At 38.8% G+C, this 22,895-nt stretch overlaps 1 protein-coding gene across 15 annotated transcripts in view; it reads right to left on the bottom strand.

Moving 5' to 3' along the window:
- Positions 1-22,895, bottom strand: part of INPP4B (inositol polyphosphate-4-phosphatase type II B) — a gene marked incomplete at its 5' end in the record, with an annotated part of 258,219 nt that overhangs the window by 91,703 nt on the left and 143,621 nt on the right. For all 15 annotated transcript variants that reach the window (XM_083571055.1, XM_083571067.1, XM_083571062.1 and 12 more), the window contains 2 exons: positions 7,027-7,106; positions 11,010-11,060. In XM_083571055.1, the coding sequence (XP_083427181.1) occupies positions 7,027-7,106; positions 11,010-11,060 (131 nt within the window). The remainder of the gene's footprint in view (positions 1-7,026; positions 7,107-11,009; positions 11,061-22,895) is intronic.

Below are 22,895 nucleotides of genomic sequence, written 5' to 3'. Positions count from 1 at the left end.
CAACCACTCCCCTCTTGAAAGAGGAGAGTCTTTACTGACTCAGAAACCTCCCAACTGTAATTTGGTCTGCATGGTTTCAGAATGTATATCAGAAGTAATTCATTTATAAAAGAAATGAACACTTTAAAAAAAACAAACACCTTTTAAAAAACAAAACAAAACAAAACAAACAAAAAAGATGTTTAAATCTCAGCTGAGTCATTTTCTGTAGTACAAATGCAATATGCTCCAGACAACAGGATGGAATTCAACTGGTGCCTAAAAGACAGTAATAAAAGTTGTTTTGCAGCTATATCATTCAGCAGGGAGTTCCACAGTCTGGGTGCCACCACGAAAAGGTCCTCTTTGGTAGCCATCCATTGTTCCTTAGCTGGCAGTGGCAAGCAGAGAAGCCCCTTTAGAGAAAATATTAACAAAACAGGCAGGTTCCTGCAGGAGAAGGCAGTCCTTCAGATACCAAGGATAGAATGCAGAATTTCAATGCTATAAATAGAGAGGGTGCATTTCCCTGTGGGCAAGACCAACATCAGACATTTTTGCCATAATTTTATTTCATGACATCATGATGCACACTATGCACACAAAACTCAGTCCTCCACATTAAAGCAATCAATTAACATATGGAGGAGTCTTTCAAAATCTGAACCTATAAGGTGGGTTGTAATGCTATTACACCACACCATAGGCAGGAATAAGAGATGACAGCTCTGGACCTCTGTGGATCTCTTAGCCCAGCATCCCTGACTGGTAGCATATGATAAAGGACTAAATCTCACTGGATAATCTGTACTAGCAAATCATGCAGATTACATTTTGGCTTCCCAATTCTGTTTTAAACTATTATGGTAAATTCCCCTTTAATTTGAATCATAATAGTTTATTATATTGACCTTATTATACCTCTCTGCTTCCCTCCCTTCACAACTAGCACTAATAAAAGAGGCTTCACTAACCAAGCAATCTGTTTGTGAAGGAGAATATGCAAAAACAAAGAGTGGTTGCTAGCTCACATATACCTTTAAAAGCCCAGTTGCCACAACAGATGTATTGGTCAAAAATGTCAGTTTACAGCAGATTAGAATGTTTTGATGAAAATGCTTAACTTCTGACTCATTGCCAGTTTGCATTAAATATTCAGCTATTAAACTATGGATTACAGACTGTCACAGGTTTAATCCTGTCGGTTGCTATGAATTTCAGATGCAATGAAACTGTATGTAGCCTGCCAATCATATACCATAAGGCTACGAATGAAATCTTCTCTCTTTCTGTCTCTCTTTTGCAGTAAACACATCCACTCCCACCAAACAGAATAGGTAATTTATTTAACAAGGAACAACTTATATGTTCATGATTTACTGATCAAGAAGTTCACAAGGCATTACCAGAAGTGACGTGATTAGAGTACACTTAGAACCATAACGTAAGATTTAGATAAGTCATGTAAGTGAGATATATCATAACTTTTGAAACACCTTCATAATGGTTTTGTGGTGACAGGTTATCTTTTTAATTTCATTTATAGACTTTCGAGATTTCTATTTCTGTTTACTGCCATTGCTATCCTCATGCATGAAAACAACCAAGAAGTATATGGAAAGCAGAAATATGGTCATTGTCCATACGAATTGTTCAAAGAGTTATTCTGCAGGTTGTAAAGCTGTAAACAGATCACATCAGTCAATGCAACTGAGAAAAGCCATCATCTAGGATACTTAGAAGAAGAAAAACACCTGCAGATTCATCTTGTCTTTTTATTGTCTGAGATTGTTCCCATTGTTTGATGCTGTTTTTAGAGTCCAGGCGTACTGAGGACAAGTTCTACACAGCTATGGAACAGAATGGAATAAACACTTGGTTCAGTACTGTGGCTCATAAATACCCTATTTCCCATTGGAAAGCACGGCTCCCTACCTTGTGAAATGAGGAAAAAGACAGATATATGGTTGCTATGGTTATTAGGTTTTGGCCAAGGCATGGAGCAATACACCAGTGCCTCCAGCGGCTAAGTGCTCTGACAAGACCCCGAGAGCACATGTCAGTTGCCCAAAGACAAAGAGAATCTGTATCTAAACAACATAGTGCAGTAAATTTGTGTGATTCAAAACATTTTCTCCTGACCTGCCATTTACCAATACAGAACCAAATCTCAGTTGTAAGTGAAGGAGGGAAGAAAATGAACATATCAGCAAGCAGGAAGATGTGTTGGTGGAACAGAAATATTTAATTCTTCACTGGACTCCATCTTAGCTTAATCTCGTTTTCACACAAGCAGGGCTCACACCCTCCCAGATGCCTTCATTTTTGCTGCTTGTAAGAATTTTGCATTGGGTTAGGCTTTTCTGTGTTGCGTTTTTCCCAGACTTTTTGTATAGCTCTAAAGCTCTGATTAATCTTTGTTACCACTTTTGGAAGAGTTTATTTTTCCCTTAATCAGAACTGTTCCTTGTGCTTTTTACACGCAGCTACCTTTTCTGTGTTTTTCCCCCTGCATTTTGGCTGGTTGCAGGCCTGAAAGTAACACAGAATTCTTTGTCACAACTATAAACAAGAATTTGACAATCTCTTTTGCTGGCTTTGCAGTTATTCAGACTTTCAACAGGATTTGGGTTTGCTTTTGCAGCTGTTTCCTCAGGGCTTTAATCCCTCTCAAGGGACGATGGGCTCTCAATGCTAAAGTCTGCTTTCCCCCTTCACCACAAGAAAGTTACTATCTACAGTCTCTGAATCAAAGTTGTCTGCGAGCTCATGGAGCAACACAACAAACACAGCCCTCCCCTAAGATGCTCATTTAATACTTGGTGGCCAAAACAAAACAAAATTGCATCGTCCAACACTTTCTTCAGCTTGCTAAATCATTTCCTTCAATTCTTTTCCCATTACAGCCTTTGATTGTTCAATCTCAGCCAAACAATCCGGGTTTTTTTCTTAGTTCACCGGCCCCATTCAGAAATCTGTGCAACCCCTGTAAAACACGAGTAAATTTATTGTGATTTCCCCTCCTGTTCACTAGCAATACTAAGACCTGTGCAGAGGTACGTGGGGAGGTGGGTACACTTGTTCTGGGTCTGGGTAGGATAAGCTAGTCAAGGGACCCTGCCAGGGACCAGCTTTTTTTTTGTTTTTATTCGTAATTTTATTCTAACAGGACTTCCACCCCCGGCCTCAGACAAGCTCTTGTATAATTTAGACCTACATTGGCTCCCAGTACGTTTCCGAGCACAATTCAAAGTGCTGGTACTGACCTTTAAAGCCCTAAATGGCCTCAGCCCAGTACACCTGAAGTAGCGTCTCCACCCCCATCATTCAGTCCTGACACTGAGATCCAGCGCCAAGGGCCTTCTGGCAGTTCCCTCACTTTGAGAAGCGAAGTTACAGGGAACCAGGCAGAGGGCCTTCTCGGTAGTGGCGCCCACCCTGTGAGACGCCCTCCCATCAGATGTCAAAGAATTAAACAACTATCTGACTTTTAGAAGACATCTGAAGGCAGCCCTGTTTAGGGAAGTTTTTAGTGACTGATGTTTTAATGTATTTTTAATCTTTTGTTGGAAGCTGCCCAGAGTGGCTGGGTATAAATACATCATCATCATCATCATCATTCACTGTGGAATCTCTCTTCCATATTAGCTTGCTGCTCTTTTGCCTCCTTCAATTCCACTGAAATCTGCCACATATCTGTTGATTTCCTTTAGACTATTTCAGTCCACTGACTCCCCCTTCCACCTAATAGAGCTCTTTCTTGCTTCCAGGTTACATGCAAGCCCTAAGATTTCGCTTCCTTTTCCCTGAACAAGAACCTGGAAAACAAGATTCCTGAAGCAAGGAATCACTTTATATGGAGTATTCAGAGTAGCCTCTTACAATAACTAACGTATTCTTAGCAGCCATGTTAACTCTTTTACATATGCTTTCACTCTCTCTTATCTCATTTCATCCTTTTCCTTGTCTCCTTGGTCGCTCTTTTTTTGAACTTTCGCTTTCCAAGCAGCACACACTACCTGTCATTCACTCTAACTCTGCCCAGAATTCCATCACACGCCCCTGTTGCCAATCATTATTCCACTCACTCCACTCAGGAACCCAGAGAAAAAAGAAAAGCTGATGGCATATTTGCATGTTCATACTGAGTTATGACACTCAGGCTTTCACAAGCATCACCCTCCCTCATAACACAATACACACAACTAAATCCTGCAGTCTAATAAAATATATACATTGCTCTTAGCAGCAATCCTTGATGAAAAGAACAGGTTTTTATTTTTATTGCAAAATCCTTAATTCATTCTGTAAACCGCCATTTCCATGCAGATTCACCAATTAAAACTGTGAAACCCTTTGCAGATTTTCTGCTTCCAGATAGTTCTAGTGATAAATAAAATGTCATTGAACAGATTTTACTATTCCTTTTGTTCACCCTAATATAAAATGCTATTACACACTTTGCCAAAGTTCATCTCCACTTTTCTAATGTTTTGCCAAGTATATAGAGCCAAGATGACACCCATCTGCTTCACTTTGGCTTGTCACTACCAGAAAGAACTATTCTATGTTAGCTGTATATAACTGAATAAATAAAGTTGATTTGTGAGGAGAGAAAGAGTGCAAAGCCCCATATTAATTGCATTTCCTAAGGAATAAACATGCATTTAAAAAAACCTGCAGGTGTTTTGAAAGCCTAGCCATCAATTAAGCATGCATAATATGATTTGTATTTAATGCTCTCTGAATTCTTTAAATCTCTGAACCACAGCTTCTCAATTTCATGTTGTATCTCAAAAATAAAAATAAAGCAGAAGCTGCTTTATACTGAGTTGGACCACTGGTCCAATTAGCTGTGTGTTAACTCTACTGACTGGCAGTGTCTTCCAGCCCTATCTGGAAATGTCTGGGGTTGAACCTGGAACCTGCTGCGTGCAAACCATGTGCTATTCCGCTTAACCATAGCCCATAAAGATGTATATATCTTAAACATGTACAACTGGAGGTAATAAAAAATCTGTTGGCCTAAGCAGCACACAAAACCCATCAAGTATTTAAACTGGAACTGAACAGCAGTAGAAGCAATATATATAGCTATCCATTTTTATTGTTATTATTGAAAATCAAGTAAGTTTGAATTTGGGGCACATGTGGGATACCATTAGTTCACTGGACATATATCTATCCTGGCTAGTAAGTAGTGAGGTCCTGTTCCAGCTGCTTTCATCACTCAGAGAGGGCAAAACCAATTGAAACTGATCTAATAATCAGGGCAAGACAGTGTCCCCAGCCTCTCAAATTCTGAGTGTACTGAAAAAGCAGCCCCCAAGAGCAGTCAAATACATATCCTTTTGCCTGCAAAGGAGATGCTAAACTCATTGGCATCTCAGTAGATATAGCGCTGACTGACCAAGTCATTAATCACCAAGAAGAACTCCATAAGATGGCACTTTGCAGACATAATTGCAGCTGTTAGGAACAAATTACTCATTGCCATCACTGCTGTAGCAGAGCCCAGAATATAGATAATTTTTACATGTCTATTAGCTAAGATGTGAGTCATCTGGCCTCCACAGCTCCTTCCTTGATTAGTCAGTTATCGGGTTCAATTCTTTGAGGAAAGGGGAAGAGATAATATAAAAGCCTGTATTAAATTAATGTACTATAATCTTGGGTGCAATTGGTCCGGATGGGGTACTGTTCTGGTTCCTAACAATTGTGTAGCTCTTCCTCCATCATTACAACTTCATTCTCCTTTAAAAAAACAAAAAAAAAACTCATCATAAAAAAATGATGAGTTTGCAACTTAGCTTCAATTCACTATAGATCCCTGCAAAATTTGATTTGTTAATTTTTTTTGTTATTTTTTTGCAGAAGTCAAATATTCATGCTTCCCAAATTCAGACTCCAGTCCCTAAACCAAAAATGTATTCAGGTCTGTATGGATAAACAGATGGAATTAAGCAAGTTATTATACCAACCCCCCCAACCTCTACAAACCAACAGTTCCATGGGATGGAAGCACGTATAGAGAAGCATAAGAGCAGCCCTGGTAGATCAGGCCAAAGACCCATCTCTTCCAACATCCTGTTCTCACAGTGGCCAAGTGCATATTCCATATTTTCTTCTTGTTACCTTTAACCATGGTTTAGAGCAGGGATAAGCAACCTAAGGCCCGGGGGCCGGATGTGGCCCAATCGCCTTCTCAATCCGGCCTGTGGACATTCCAGGAATCAGCATGTTTTTACATGAGTAGAACGTGTCCTTTTATTTAAAATGCATCTCTAGGTTATTTGTGGGGCCTGCCTGTTGTTTTTACATGAGTAGAATGTGTGCTTTTATTTAAAATGCACCTCTGAGTTATTTGTGGGGCGTGGGAATTCGTTCATATATTTTTTAAAAAAATATAGTCTGGCCCATCACATGGTCTGAGGGACAGTGGACCGGCCCACGGCTGAAAAAGGTTGCTGACCCCTGGTTTAGAGGTACACGTTCAATTACACCAACTATGGTTGACCCTATGAAATGCTCAACCATGATTAAAGCAGGCCAGATACAGGAGCAGGAAATTCACCCCAAAGAGGGGAGAGAAGGAAGCAAGGGAAAGCAGGCCAACAACCCTATTTCACTTTCAGCTATGTTTAATAAACTGGCAGCATTATGGGTTAGGGAGAGGCAGAACTAAAATAAAACGAAACACATTCACAGGTCAAAAATACATGCTTAAATATCCTGTAGTTGACTTAAGCTTTGTGCATTGTAAGAATGGGAGCACTTGAGACAGATATCTGATAAGCAAAATGAAACAAACCACTAATTGTTGATTATTAAATTTATAGTGTTATGTATTGTTTACTGTATTACTGTATTTAGACTTTGATTTTTATGTGAAATGCTTTGAGAACAGATTTACTTGTGGAACAAGTAGTATAAAATTAAATTGACAATTATATATACCTTTAGTTTCAAAACACAGCCAAGCAACAGTCATTAAATGTCACAGGTTGTTAATTTGACATGATTTGCTATTGACAGCAAGAGACCTACCTCAGGCTGAGTGTCAGTGGCTGCTCCTTTGATTTCACCAAATCACCTACTTTAAATGTAGTACAACCCAGGAAGCTTCGCTAGAAACCAAAGGGAATAAAAGAAGAGAGGTGGGATGAGGTGGGATAGAGGAAGAAGGAAAGCACCTTCATTTAATTTCTCAAGCTGTAATGGTTTATCTTTTAACCTCACACCAGCAAATCTTTCCTTGGTAGCAAGGGAGAAATATTAAATAGGAAACTATTCTCTTGATCTATTATCTGGGGGAATGCCTTCATAGATCAGTGACACTATTATCAATAATTTGTAAAGCTGAGGCAAGAACCTCTTTTTCATAAAAAAGCAAACAGAATGACAGCCTGACAAATAGGATGCTGAACATGTACAGCTATAAAAAAGGGTGTTTTGTTTTCAGCACAGGGCTTATTTTTTCCTATTCATGGGGTTTTTATATCACAAGTAATGTTAAATCTGCAGAATCTTAAGGCTGTTCTTCTTGCTACAATAATTTCTCAAACCCTGAGGCACTATCATCCTTATTTGCCAAATATAAGCATATTTGTTTTCCAGAGATATTTTTATGTAGCACTTAGAACATGATATTAATAGCAATGCTACATTTCTCCAGTTCATCACGTTGTTTGAGGCATTCATTTCTGTATTTCCATTCCAGGAAGGCCAATTTAATTCTAGTACAGATGCAGGGAAATGTATCCATCCAACTATACTGATAAGAGTTATATTGACCTACATTTTTCTGTGCCTCTGAACCAGTGGCAGCCATTTGCATCTTTGTGCAATGCAAACTGTTCAGTGCAAAAAAACAAAAACTAATGCATCTTCATCTCTTCTTCCTCTTCACATTTTTCATTTTCTTTAAGAGTCAATTTTAATAGATAACTTGCCAAAGATCTCTGGCTTTTTTTGGTGTTGGTTGCAAGATGCTTGGTATAGCAATAGTCCTCTTCAGTTCCCACTCCACAAATGTATGGTTTAAAATCTCGCTTCCATCATAACCTTTTTGATATCTTTGACTATATGGAGAATTCAAACGTGTCATACCACAACTTGCTCATATAAGGATTACAAAACCTTCTTTTTTATAGGGTCTTGCATTGGCCTACAGAACTTACTTCTCTGCCTCATGCCCCAGAGGTTCGTAAGCTTCCACCACGTCTATTATACTGTACTAATCTATTTCTAAGTAGAATCTGCCTCTAGAGTGGTTCTTAAGGAGTGTATTATAGTCTTTCTGGCCCCTCTAGTCTCCCTGGACATAGGGATACTTCTCAAGCTCCCCTACACCCACACAGTCAATGTTGTTGTTGTTTAGTCATTTAGTCGTGTCTGACAATGGATCCAAACTACAAGAAAGAAGATTCCACCTAAACATTAGGAAGAACTTCCTGACAGTAAGAGCTGTTCGACAGTGGAATTTGCTGCCAAGGAGTGTGGTGGAGTCTCCTTCTTTGGAGGTCTTTAAGCAGAGGCTTGACAACCATATGTCAGGAGTGCTCTGATGGTGTTTCCTGCTTGGCAGGGGGTTGGACTCGATGGCCCTTGTGGTCTCTTCCAACTCTATGATTCTATGATTCTATGACTCTTCGTGACCCCATGGACCAGAGTACGCCATGCACTCCTGTCTTCCACTGCCTCCCGCAGTTGGTTCAAACTTATGCTGGTAGCTTCGAGAACACTATCCAACCATTACTGACAAAGTCAATAATGAGTCCCAAATACTGATGGGTTTTGAACTAACCCGAAGATATGAATATGGAAACGCTTTTGTTGTTTTTGTTTACTGCTCTCACACAGGAATAGAAAAACAATACTGAACACAGGCAGTTGGGTGGGGGAAAGAAACTAGCAAGATAAATAGAGTACATTTCTGTACAAGGTTTTCTTATGTGATTGTTTGAGCCATTGCTCCATTATTAACTAAGTGTTAGGAGCTGGAGTCAGGCTTAGGTCAGCAATAAAACAGTGAAACACCTGATGTCAGTGAAGTTAACTATTCAAAGAAATAAAACAGCTCAGTAATAGTGGTTGCAGCAGTAGGTCTTGCCCCAATGAGGTAGCTGCAAGGATTGTAGGTCCCCAAATTCCCACTGCTCTCTAAGGTTCCTCCCGCAGTTCCTTTCCAAAGGCTTTGTTGTCTTGTATCTCATTGCTCTACCCTCTTCATTCCTTTTTGTGTTCTGGGAGACCAGCGGGGAGGGGAGTGGGTCACAGCAAGAGGAGACTCCCTGGATTCCTCAGCTGTCTACCTCATCTCTGCCTCCTGGCCCACCCTCCTCTGAGTCTGGACTGCTCTCTGCCCCAGCCTCTTCCTGCTCACTAAACCCTGTTGCCTCTTTAGTTTCCAATAACTCCTCCTCCCAGTCTTTTCCCTCTGACCACACATTATCGTCTCACCACCAATCCCCTGGCTCTTCTTCCCCTGGGGGTTCCCACCACTCTGCTGTATCCAGCTAGTCCATGACATTAAGCAATCATACTAATGTCTTCTGATGGGCAGAACCGCCCCCCCCCCCCCAAGAATGTGCAGCGATGTGATATTTACCATTGGTATTCAAGCCCTTTTCAAAAGAACTTTGTGGAAAGAGGAGCTAAGTTTCCAGGCTGTTGGCCATGTCAGCTTTTAGGAGATTCAGTAAATTTAAGAAAGCATGCTAATCAAAGATGAAAATACTGTAGTTAGAAAAAGGGATGGAGGGCACCGAGTCAGAAGAAGACATAGGGCTTATCCACACTTCCTCTTTTCCCACTAGTTCCCCCCAAGGAAAACTGTTCTTTACTGCTCAGTTTGAACAAATGGCAATCTGGTTTTCCGCAGATTGCTGTTTATCCCGATTCTGAGCTAGAGTGGGTTTTCTCTGGGAAAGGAGTGGGGCAAGGGGAAAACTGCTCAGACCCTTTCTAGGCATGGGACAAGTGGAAGAGCAGACAAGCCCTAAGGAATTGCATTGTTCCAATGTGAACACCCTAATAAACTATGGATAATAAGGTAGCAATTTAGGATCAGCTAATATTTTAAAAAGAATAATCTCTTTCTTCTTTCAGATGCCTTTTGAAAACTATATTATTCAGACAGCTTTTGAAATGTGAATTTCTTTTTACCAATCAGTATCTATTAATTCTTTAACTGGTATTTTTCTTTATTTTATCTTAATTTTGTGGAGGGGGGTTGTTGCTGTTGTATTTTACTGCCTTGTTGCACTTTTACGAAAGTGTGGTCTATAAACCAACTAACCAAGATCTTACCTACAAAAAGGGAGTGGGAAGGAATCCTGAGGCACAGCATACTATAAATAATATTCTAAAAAACCCAGCAATACTTTTGGTGGGTGAAGTTCAGGAGCAACAAACAAACAAACACCAAATATATTGGCATAATTTATTCTTGAAATAATCTCAAAGGGTTAGACTGAACTTTTTAACCTATATTGAAAGGTATGGCAATAACCTAATGTCCAGCTTCAGAATAATTAGTTTTAGGAACATTATTAAATAAAATAAGTAATTTAATTTTGCCTTGTTCATTTAAGAAAGCATTTCCTAACAAGAGAGAAGAATGCAGGAACTAGTGAAAGAGACTCTCTCCCACCATCCAGAACATGGGAAGCCCCATTGAAATTTTATTTAATTTGGAATGCTTTATTGTTTGTATTATGATTTGATTTGTTACCAATTGGAATATTATTAATTGAATTTTTTAAAAACAAAAACAAAACAAAGCATTTCCTTACTATACCCACTTACCAACAATTCCTACAGATAGTGTATATACCTTTTGTACAAATCCTAAAACAAAGAACTGCTATGTCTTCAGTTTTATGGACAAGGAGGTATTTTGCAGAATTTGCATATACAAAGGAAGGTCATAAACTTCTGGTGAGCATAATGTTGAACGCAAAGACCTATAAAAACAAAATGTATACTAAGTATTATGATGTATATTCATCAATGAAATTAATACTTACCCCAGTATCTGTCCTTGGCTCTTTCTGTTCTGCCAGAATGCTGGTGCGGACCTAGAAAAAGAAAGTGGGGCTTTTATTGTACTAGGATATGCTTCCTCCTACATTCTAAGACATTTTCAGGTATCCATTTTGAAAACAAAAACAAAAACTAATCTTCACAATTTTCTGTTTGTTTGGATTCCAACCCAAATCTACTTGCAAAGCAACAAACTGAAAATTCTGACACTCACTTGATATTAAATCATCAGCACATTTGAAAATGGTTTCCAATCATTTTAGGAAGTGCTCAGCAAATCATAGCCATCCAAAGTATGACAGTTTAGTTCATGGAATGATGAACATTTAATTTCCTTTGATTTGGTTTTGTCTCTAGTCTACTGAACTGAAGAGGAAAGAAATGTAGAACACAGGAGAGGCAAGGAAGAGCGTAAGCTGGACTCTGGCAGGGTCAACTCCTGTATGTACATGGCTGCCGCATATCCCAGTACCACAGAATGGCTAGCCGTGCTTAAGATATTTGAAAATCACAGACCAGGAGTGGTAAACCCTTTTGAGCCCAGGGGTTGAATTCCCTTCTTGGCAACATTCTGGGGGGCCACAGGTGAGTGGCAGGCAGGGCCAGAACACAACAAATGTAACTTCTGCCTTTTGTACAGCAGGCTAGTTTCTATACACACTGTCACACATCCCTCTCCATCCTTCATTCAGGTAAGCAAAGGGCATTATCAACCTCAATGACACAATTCACCAAGGCAAAAACTCAAGGGGGATACAAAGCTGGGCCAGTGAAGGGAACAGCCTCATGTTGTCTTCTCCAGGAAGTGCAGGCACTCAAGATGACTGAAAAATGCAGGCCGCTGGTGAGATGATTTGGAGAATGAAAGAAAGAATACTTGCAAACAGCCTTCAGGCACCTCAAAAAGAAGGTGATCACAGCAAAACAAAAACAAAAACAAACAACCCCAAACCCTGTACTCTGCTGATTATAATTTCAAGAGAACTTTCTCTCTTCCCTTTGATAATTTTCCCCCCAGTAATTGATGGAGAATAGTTAAATTAAATTGCAGAAGACTTTTTTAACACAGAGCTTCTTTACTGCCCCTTGTACATTTTATTATTCTTCAGGTAATCTCTAAGTCTGTCACTGTTAATGCCATGTGGTAGAACAGGAGATACAACTATGAACTTTTTGTCTCTCTCTCTGAATTTTTCAAAAGCTGATATATGGGACCATTCATATTTATTACATGACAGTACACTTTTATAAAAACTGTTAGTGGTAAAAGAAACATAGCTTTTCAACCACAAAGTCCTTTTCAGCCTTCAGGGCCTTTACTTAAGAAGCTGATAACACACCTATAACATGACGCAAAATGATGGTGGTGATGATGATGATGATGATGGTGAACGGTCATACATCTCTACCACGAATACTTTCGACAGTAAATAATTCGTGATCTCTTATATCCCTGATAATGGAGGTCTTTGCAGGAGACACTGCTAGCAGTCTCCTTTGACTTTTGGATGCTCAGCTTGGATACATCAGGAACCATGAATTTAGTATTTTGGACACAATTTTATGGAAATAAGGTCAGCTGAGTTCAGACAGGCACCCTCCTTATTGAACTTCCACCACAGGAAATGTCAAAAATGCAGCCTAAATGGGTGTCCTGAAGCACACTTCTCAAAAATTCCACTACACACACTGGATGTGAATTAACAATAAACTTCTGAGATTGTTTAGTACCCCTTTTGTCCTAGAAGGAAGTGACAAAGTTAGCTAATGTTGCATAAATGGAAAGACAGCAGGGCTTAGCAAACGTTTACTATTTCTGATTGCGCACCATTTTTAAAAAAAGATAATCTCCTCTTTCTACAAGCTGAACAGATAATCTGACAGCTAGAGGAACAGAAAAATGTTGATGCTTTTCTGTCAGTATTAAGAAACAGTCAGCTCACTATCCTTTCTAGAACATGCTTAGTCAACCTATTCTCTTATGAAATAGATTATGAAAATACAAAGTTAGGTTTTTTTTAAAAAAAGTATTCCTAAATTGCAATAAAGTATAGGCAAAGGCTGTAGCTCAGTAGTCTGGCATCAGTGTTGCATGCAGAAGGTTCTAAATTCAATCCCTAGCAACTCCAGGTTGCGTTGGGAGAGACTTCCTCTCTGAAGCCCTGGAGAGCTGCCAGCAGTCAGTGCAGAGAACACTGAGTTAGATGGACAAGTAGATCTGACTCAGTACTAGATAGCTTCCTAGGTTCCTATTATAAAAATGAGCCTGATTGCCCAAAGTTAGCCATTTTCCACTGTTTCTTCTAATAAGCACAAATCTAGACACACTGGGTGACCCATTGAAATCTATGCATTTAAGTCTTTTTATTCCAATAACTTATATTATATACCACCCACTGCTAACACAATGTGATGAAAAACCTGAAAATGACTCCTTTGTTTTTTGTTTTTGCATTTTGCAGCAGCCAAAAAGTAACCCCCGAAGAAGGTATGAATAGCAAATATACAATCATTTCCAGAAGGGCTAGCCATGTTAGTTCGTAGCACCAAAAACAAATACAGGGTATTTTGGTATCCTAATGTGGTAAAAGCTTTCATGGACCATGTTATCCAAGGATGGATTTCATGTCATAAATACTAAAACCATCCCATCCGTTTTCCTTCACGGTGATTCCTTCTCAGCTTTCTTTTTTGCCATCTTTCTCCCACTGTGCACATCATTTGTTCCTCCCGCTTAACCCCTGAAAACTCACTTTGATTTGCCTCACACTTTTTTTGGATGATAAGAATTATCATAATAAGCTCAGAAAAGGGAATGCTACTTAACAAAGATTCATAAAATTCTGATAGAGGTTATTCATGATATATGTAATCATTAGTCTCCAGGCCTGAGTTATAATTTAATCTTTAGAGAAGTATGTTTGAAAGACTGTTAGCTTCATGGGTTATCTGCACAAAGTAAATTGAACCCTGTTACTTTGGGTACCTGTTACTTAGGTACCCATTTTACTCCTGACTGCCAGTCCACCCTTTGACCAAAGTCAGGTGTCTACATGCACACCAAGAGTAACCATGTTCCTTTGGAGGAAACCAAATGCCTATACAAACCTCATTTGTCACACTCCACTTTTGGAAAGACCAGAAGCCCATTCAAACCCAACCTAACCCTCCCAAGTTCCCTCATTCCTTTGACAAAATCCAAACTCCCAAATTTACTCCAAACTTCACTGGACTCCCTTTGGGGAGGCCAAATATTAGATCTTCCCTTTAGCTGAAGTCATATTAGACAAATTCATGGGAGGCCAGTTCTCTCACAGCCTAGGAGCTAAATCAAACATCCAGCATCAGAGATAGTATGCCACTGATTACAGTATTTTGGTGAACAAACATGGATTGGCTATTGTCTCCTTGTCTTACATGTGGGCTTCTTTAAATCATCTGGTTGGCCACTTTTGAAAAAGTGATATTTGAGCAGGAAGATCCTTTGTCTGATCAAATATGGCTGTTTTAAAGTTCTCAGGATGCTGAGGGAGCATTTAGGAGACAAAATCCCAGATTATTTTCACTTTGAGCAATTTTGTGCCTAGCAGACACATTCTACATAATCATCCATTAAAGCTGGTATTCACAAAAACCAGACAAAAGGACTTTTGAATTCAATGTTTAAAAGATAAAGTTATTTTCATGCAAAAATGAAAGATCTAGCCAGTTTTCATCCCCTGAGGAAGATGACAGAGAAAAGAAAGCTGTCACCAAATCACTCTGTGGAAAGCAAAATATTTCTATACTTCCTTTAAGAAAAAAGGAAAAGGAAAATAGAGCCCTATTCAACACACATTTTAATAGGGATGTCACATTGTCAATAGTTTTCTCCACTGCTGTGAAAAAAGGCTATTTAGACTTTTACACTATGAAATTTTAGCAAACAATTCCCATAGCACTATCAAAACTATGCTATTCAGGATCCTCAGCTAAAAGATGGTGAGCGCCAACTATTAATCCACAGGCATGGGTTTTTTTAGTTTTGAATGGGACCCTCCCACCCTAAATCTGCAAAAAAGAACACAAATATTTTGTAGCCTCTCACTACCATACTGCAAACACCTGAGATCTCAGGAGTTTCTATCTTCAACAAGAGGCAGCATAAGGGTTGTTTTTTTGAGGGGGAAACTAAGTGAATACTGCACCATTTACACGTCTGACTGGAGTTTCTTACTAAATGCTTTGGAAGGCATTTTTATTTGCCAGTGGTTAACAAAAAACAACTATACAGTAGAACCTTGGTTTATGAACGTATTCTGTTCTGCAAGACCATTCGACTTCCAAAACGTTCGAAAACCAAAAACTCAACATGGAAGCCTCAATACAATAGGGAAACTGAAAACGGAAGCCACGTGGCACATTTGGCTTCCGAAAATCATTCGAAACCCGGAGCAGTTACGTCCGGGTTTTTGGTGTTCGAAAGCTGAAACGTTCGACTTCTGAGACGATGGAAAACCAAGGTTCCACTGTACTAGTTTCAGGATAGCATGGTTAAGGGGCCTGATCTGGGGATCCAGAGAACCAACAGATTTAAGGTCACCTAGAAACACTCCAACACATATTGGATCAAGCCTCACTTGGGCAGAAACACCACCAATTGCGCATCTGCACCAACACAGTTTTCAGTGAGTGTACCAAGGACCTCTGATGTAAGTATACCTTTTAGTTGTCAAAGCTACTATCCTACTGTACCTACAAACCAGACTTTTATCAGGGAGATGCATATTTATCTACTTCCCTCCTGATGCCATATAATGTTGGAAGTATTGGGATGCAACTCAGCTTGTATTAAGGCTGATGGCGTGGGTGGAGTGGGAGACAGGGAGCAAACATAGAGGAGTGTCAAATCTGCCTGTACTGTCTTTCTGACCTAACATGTTAGACTGATATTCTGACCTAACTTCCCGCTTCCCCCTTCTTCTCACTCTCATCTCTGGACAAAATACATCTTCAATTTATCTCTCTTTCCTACAGAGATCAAAGATCAAGCATAGCTCTTTGCATGTCCAACTTCATTAAGGGAGAACTAGGAACATGTATTACCTATAATAAACTTGGTTTTCTTACTTTTCAAATTTAATGTCTCAGTGTGGTTGGGGCTCATATGGCAAGCATTCAGACTGGAAGGCTAATTCAACATATATGATGTCAGGAAAAGTGCAGGCGGGTGTGGCCAAAACAGACTGATGGGCCTAATTATACCCATCCACCAATCTATAGTTGTTAGTAATGTAGCCTCCATTCTTTAATACTAATTGGTGCATGTGACTTCAGGCAGTCATATATTCTACCACATATACCTTTGTATAAATTCTGCTTCCTCCCATTTTTCCAATTTAAAAAGGCAAAATTGCTGGTTTGAAATTATTGGTTTTAATATCATTCCTATTTCTACCTGCACCCTCCAAATGAGCACAGACTTAAACTGTTAATAGTTAAAGCAGTTGTCTTTAAAGTGATTCCTGAATGGAGAAGCAGGCTGAATTTATGCAGAACGGAAAACAGCCAATTGCAACTGAACCTATTCCCTCAAGTCACCTCTGCTAGAATGCAGAATGATTTGGCTTTTAGCTGGGATCTCTCTGTAAAGAATGGCAAAATGCTGCAGTAGTACTGCTGGTATTTATGTCTCAACTTTGTAGCATCACAAAACAGATTATAGTTTTCCAATATTTATATACTCTATAGAAGGGAAAGACTGTTTCTAATTGGAGTTACTCCTACTAAGAATTACACTATCCATTGAAATTTAATGCTTGATGGGGGGGGGGGATACTGGATCCAAAGGGGCGCTCCCCCATGTGAAAAGGCTCTTCCACTCACATAAAAACAGTTTTACAGAACACGGCACAAAAAAGGTGAAACTGAATCCAAACATATTCCCACATGTTCATTTACTTATTTACTACATGAATGTATTATCTTTCTTTCTTTTCTCCCAAAATAGCTTACAGAGCTAAAAAATGGCAAATTAAATCTGAATTTATAGAAATTAATAAAACCCACAGGGCAGTCAGTCACAACAACAAAATTGGCAGATTGAAATTATATCTAAGAGGTAAGAGATTGTAAAAACTCTTGGGCAAATAAAAATGGCTCTTCATCTGGAGACAGAGAGGTATCAAGTTCAATGCTTTCAAACCTCCTTGGGGAGTTTGCTCCAGAACTGGGGTATTGGTACTGAGAAGGCCATCTCCCTGGGTGTTATTGGACTCACCTTAGAATAAAGGAAAACTGGAAGACTTGGGAACATTAATGTGAGGTCCTTAAAGTATACTGGCTCTAAGCTGTTTTGATCTTGAAAGGGAAGAAAATGCACTTTGAATCGTGCTACAAAGTGGACTGGTAGCCTACTGCAATTTGCTAAAGACTGGAAATATATGCTTCAAATAACCAGTCCAAATTAGTAGCCTATACAGTCATACCTTGGATCCCAAACGCATTGCAAGTTGAACATTTTGGCTCCTGAACACCGTAAACCCGGGAGTGAGTGTTCCGGTTTGCGAACGTTCTTTGGAACCCAAATGTCCGACGGGGCTTCCGATTGGCTGCAGGAGCTTCCTGCAGCCAATCAGAAGCCACACTTTGGTGTCCGAACGTTTTGGAAGCTGAACAGACTTCTGGAACGGATTCCGTTCGACTTCCAAGGTAAGACTGCATATCAGTTAATCTACTTCAAGCACGTCTACCCCATGAAGAAAAACTGACCCAAGTGGCTGTCAAAATTTTATCTGAAATAGGATATGTAAGTATAATTTTTCATTTTGCTATGTGCTTTACACTAAACATATTTTTCTTGATTTCTTTGGCAAAGCTGGTGATTCATCTTCTTTTGTTGGAAATGAACAAGATATAAACAATAAACTGTTGAATGACCAAACTTGAGTTCCAGTGACCATTTTCCTTTCCAGGAATAAGATATTTTAATGCCAAAATCCATGGTTAGTCCCCCACCCTTTTTGTTGATTCACAGCAGCAAAACAGAACTTGAGCCATATTAGCATTATATAAGAATGGTGATTAATTTGATCATTACTAGTACCTATGGTCTGTGTCACAGAAGCATGCTTATATTGGCATTTTTTATTTTGTTCCACTTCCATGCTATTTCCCCCCAAGAGGCAGATTTGTAGTCTATGTATGTTAGATGCTTTTGTTTTCACTTTCTCTTCTCATTACTGTACCTTATTTTAATGCACAAACATTTGGAAGGTTTAATTTTATAAATAAAGGAAAACCTTGCAGTTATGTGTGGCTGCCAAGAAGTTCTGGAAATCCTGCAATAAATTTAAGAAGGGCAGGGGGATTTAAATCCGGTTTTGCTATATAAAGAATTCATTTTAGGAAATAAGTCTATGACATAGGATATTGATACATAAGACAGGAAGCATTAGGATGAACAAAAAGAGCCTGCTTGGGTGTTGCTAAGATTTCATACTGTATTGGGATCAACGAACGAACAACACTTCTGCCGTCTCCTATCCCAGTTAAAATAACTATAATAATAATAATAATAATTTATTATTTGTACCCCGCCCATCTGGCTGGGTTTCCCCAGCCACTCTGGGCGGCTTCCAACAAAGATGAAAAATACACTTAAATGTCACATATTAAAAACTTCCCTGTTCAATCTGTAACTTTAACACAGGTTAAACTATGTTTGAAACCAAATGCAGTTAAACAAGTGTTAAAGCTTCATTCAGTGGTACCTTGGTTTTAGAACAGCTTAGTTTATGAACAACTTGGAAATAGAACGCTGCAAACCTGGAAGTAGGTGTTTCGGTTTGTGAACTTTGCCTTGAGTGTGTTCCGTTTGTAAATTAAGTCCCCCGCTACTAATAAGAGGCTTCCTGTTGAGTCTGTCGGCTGTTGAGTGATATTTGGAGCTTTTGTTTTTGCTATTTTTTGCGTTTTTGTTTGTGTGGCTTTTTCGTTTTTTTGACTGTGACTTGTTCTTTGTTTTATGGGACTGACTTGCGACTGTGGCTTGTGACTTCATTTTTGTGACTTGTTTTTGGGACTGTGTGGAACTCGGTTCAGCTACTGATTGATTGATTGTGTGACTGCAGAAATGGATAAGAGCCCCCCCCCCATCCAAACAATGACTATCATCAGTGCACATAAGAAAAAAATAATAATTTTAATTTTTATCATCTACATTACTGTCTTATTTATTTTATAGTACAGTACAATGATTATCACTTTCATTTTATGGATCAATGGTCTCATTAGTAAAATTCATGTTAAATTGCTGTTTTAGGGTTGTTTTTAAAAGTCTGGAATGGATTAATCCATTTTGCATTACTTTCTATGTGAAACCATGCCTTGGTTTTAGAACGCTTTGGTTTTGGAAAAGACTTCCGGAATAGATTAAGTTTGGGAACCAAGGTGCCACTGTATTAAGTTTTTAATATTGATTTAATTCAGGTAGGGTCAAATCAGGCCATTTACAAAATCAGCCACACCTATTAAAAATACAATGGGCACCTCATCTGACGCAACATGGAAATACACCATCTAAAGCTATTGTTTTAACAAAAATAAATAAATAAATAAATGTACATATATACAGGTTTAATTAAAATTAAAATTGGTATTAAATCAACTGGAATTTCTTTAATCAGTTTAAGCCTCTCATCAAAAGACAATTAATATATCAGAGTAAATGGTATGGAAATTATTTTTGCAGAAATGCAACTGAACCAATTAATATAGAGAAAAGGCCTATGCCACAATTTCCTGAACTCTTTCTGGAAAAAAAAATCTGGTGTTAAAGAACGTGCAAAAGTGAAATAAAATTGTTAGGAAACATTGGCATTTAACATCATTTAGTGACTCTTCATGTGTCTGACTAAGTGCCAGCCATCTAGAACCATCTGTTATTATTTAGTATGTGTAAAACTGATGAGTGCTAAACTATTACATAATTATAGTTGAGAATATGATGTGAATCAGAGTGGATTACAACAGAAGGTACATACAGAATATATGTATGCTCCACATTTCAGATTCATTTATTTTTAACAAAGCTATCAGAGGAATGGGAGAAAGGTTCAGTTTACACTGAAATGTAAAAGTTGAGTGGCCAGAACAGAGCTTGAGAGGAAATGAAAAACACAATATAAATTCGCGATTTCCTTTTTCTGAGCCCTATCCCCAATCCAAAATAATCCAAAACTTCTGATGGAGTTTCTTGCTGTTCTCTAGTTGTTCTTGTTGGTCTCTCTCTTTCCCACACCCTCTCCAACACTTCTGCTTTCTCCTATCCCAGTTAAGCTACACTATATGGCCTCCTTTTTTCCATACCCTCCAGCATTTAACAGATGGAAACAGGGGCACTTCTGTGGGCACACAGAAGGTGTGGCCTGGCAGCCCAATTCCAAATACAAGCATGTTCAAGTAAACAAACTACCTCATGAAAGCAAGTTCCTGAATAAATAAAACAATTAATAAAAGCAGATCAAGTCAAAGAGTTGGGGGTTGGAAGGAATCAGATTCCTTTCTAACCTGAGTGAAAATGCCTTCCTCACCTCACCTGTGGCACCTTGGTATGCACCTCAACAGTGAAGCAAAATTTGGCCACCAAGATTATCTCATAAAGCAGTTTCAAATCCCCCTATTACAATTCCGCAAGCAGTTACTAGATTTTGTTTAAAGCTTGAAGGAAAGTTTATGCTCAGAATGCCCTCCTAAGGGACGCTTCCCTGAAACCAAATCCCAAGTCCTTTAGGTGACAAGCAAATAGCTTTTTCGTATTTGTCCATGCCTTAAAAATGCTCTTTCAATATATGTTTTAATCTTGCATAAGCCTCAGTCTTTTCCCATCTATTTTGCTGTTGCACTTTTTAAAGGTAACTTGTTTCTGATCTTACTTGGCTGCTTTATTGATTGATTACTTATGAGCTAACCTAGGAAACCTCTGGGACTGAAGAGCAGGAAAGAAATGTATACAATAAAATAAAAACTGTTACATGTACAATAAAACTCAATATAAGATATTAAAACCACAGAAGCAGCAGTCATGAAATCCAGCAGAGCCGTAAAAACAAAACCAGTTATAAAACATGCTGATACGCCTGGGCAAATTTTTAGAAAGTCTTCACCTCGTGCCAAAAAGATATGCAGTTATTAGAGCATTTATATCCCACCCTTTAGAAATAAAGACAGGCAAGCTTCTATGGGGAGAGCATTTCATACAGCAAGAAAGTCTTCTTTCCTGACACCTTCAGACTTAACTTCAAATATCAGATGTGGGCCTCTTTAGGGGTTCAGCTCTGCTCAGATCTAGAACTTGGGTTCTCCTCCTTCTCAGAGGAGCAGAAGCACACTCCAGCATCACAGACGACCTTGAAGAATCTGCTGTTCCTGCAAACCCCAATATTTCAGTTACAGGACAAGAGATCTCCATACCAGTAGCTTGGGCTTCCAGCTGGCTCTCACATCACCCACCCCAGGAAGGAAGAGCTTTCAGGGCTGCCTTAAAAGTGCAAAAAACCAGGAGCCATGTATTTTAAAAAGCCCTACACCTTTTTGTATTATGAGGGAAAGTGAACTATAAACTGTAGGACAAACTGTGAATTTTTACACTTGAGGCTACATGGAACATTTATTTTGGCTGTGAAAATACATTAATTAATGTGCAGTCACAACATTACTCATTCCATACAGAAGCTCATTAGGGATGCGCTCAGCAAATCTAGCCAGGAAACACTCACCGATGCATAACACACCAACCTTAATTATAGATCATGTAGCATTTCTTTTTAAAAACAAAAACAAAAAAACCTAAATATTTGCTAATGGATGTCTTCTCCATATTAATAATGTTAGCAGAAATAGTAGTTTTTTTCAATATAATGAAGCTGTGTTTTTAATATTTAATTGCATAGACATACAACTTAATTGAGGAAGGTGATTAAAATTGAAAAATTAATTAATCTAGTAAAATGTTATGGGCATCTTTCCTAAGTTTAAATAATACATGAATTAGAAACACTCTCCACAACCACCATTTTCCAGCCATTATCAAGCAGCAGCAGCAAGAACAACAAAAGACATAACTATCTGAAGTTATCACTCTGTCAAAATGTCCTGTTGATATTATTATTCAGTGTCACAACAATACTGAAGAAATGTTAACTAAGGATCACACTTGAGGTTGCCACTGGAACATTTAGAATAATTATCAAACACTATTTCTGTTGCTGATAACTGCAGGTGGTCTTTCTGTATGAGCTCCATACATCATTTGTATCTGCTTTCTCCACCCCTTAACATTATGCTGATTGGGCCTTTGCCTAATCCTGCTACTCTGAACAATGACACCTCCATAGGGAGTTGGAGAGAAGATGCAACAGATGGAAGACAGGGAACAGTTTTGCTGGTGACAGCAGTGTTATGCAGGATGGTGAGCAACTGAGGCTTCCCCATGTTCTTCTAAATGTGGTGTTTTATGAGATCTCAATAAAAGAGGAATAAATGCAATGAATATGAAGGAGCAAGGTTTTCAATTGCACCCGCAAGACTAATCTAGGAACAATAAAACAAAAATGCAAAAAAACCCCCAACCCTACAGACTTAACGTGATCAGTATTGTTAAATCACAGCCACAATCTTATACCACCTATTCTTATTTGAGAATAAGTTCTGGTGAATACATACAGTGCTTTTTTTCTAAAAAAAAAATATTTAGGGGTACTCTCATTTTCCTATTCATATTGAAATTGTTGTTGTTTAGTCATTTAGTCATGTCCAACTCTTCGTGACCCCCTGGACCAGAGCACGCCAGGCACTCCTGTCTTCCACTGCCTCCCGCTTAGTCAAACTCA

The sequence above is a fragment of the Podarcis filfolensis genome (assembly GCF_964270895.1).
Source record: "Podarcis filfolensis genome assembly, chromosome: 9".
Classification (NCBI taxonomy): domain Eukaryota; kingdom Metazoa; phylum Chordata; class Lepidosauria; order Squamata; family Lacertidae; genus Podarcis; species Podarcis filfolensis.
This window is presented reverse-complemented; position numbering and strand designations above follow the sequence as displayed.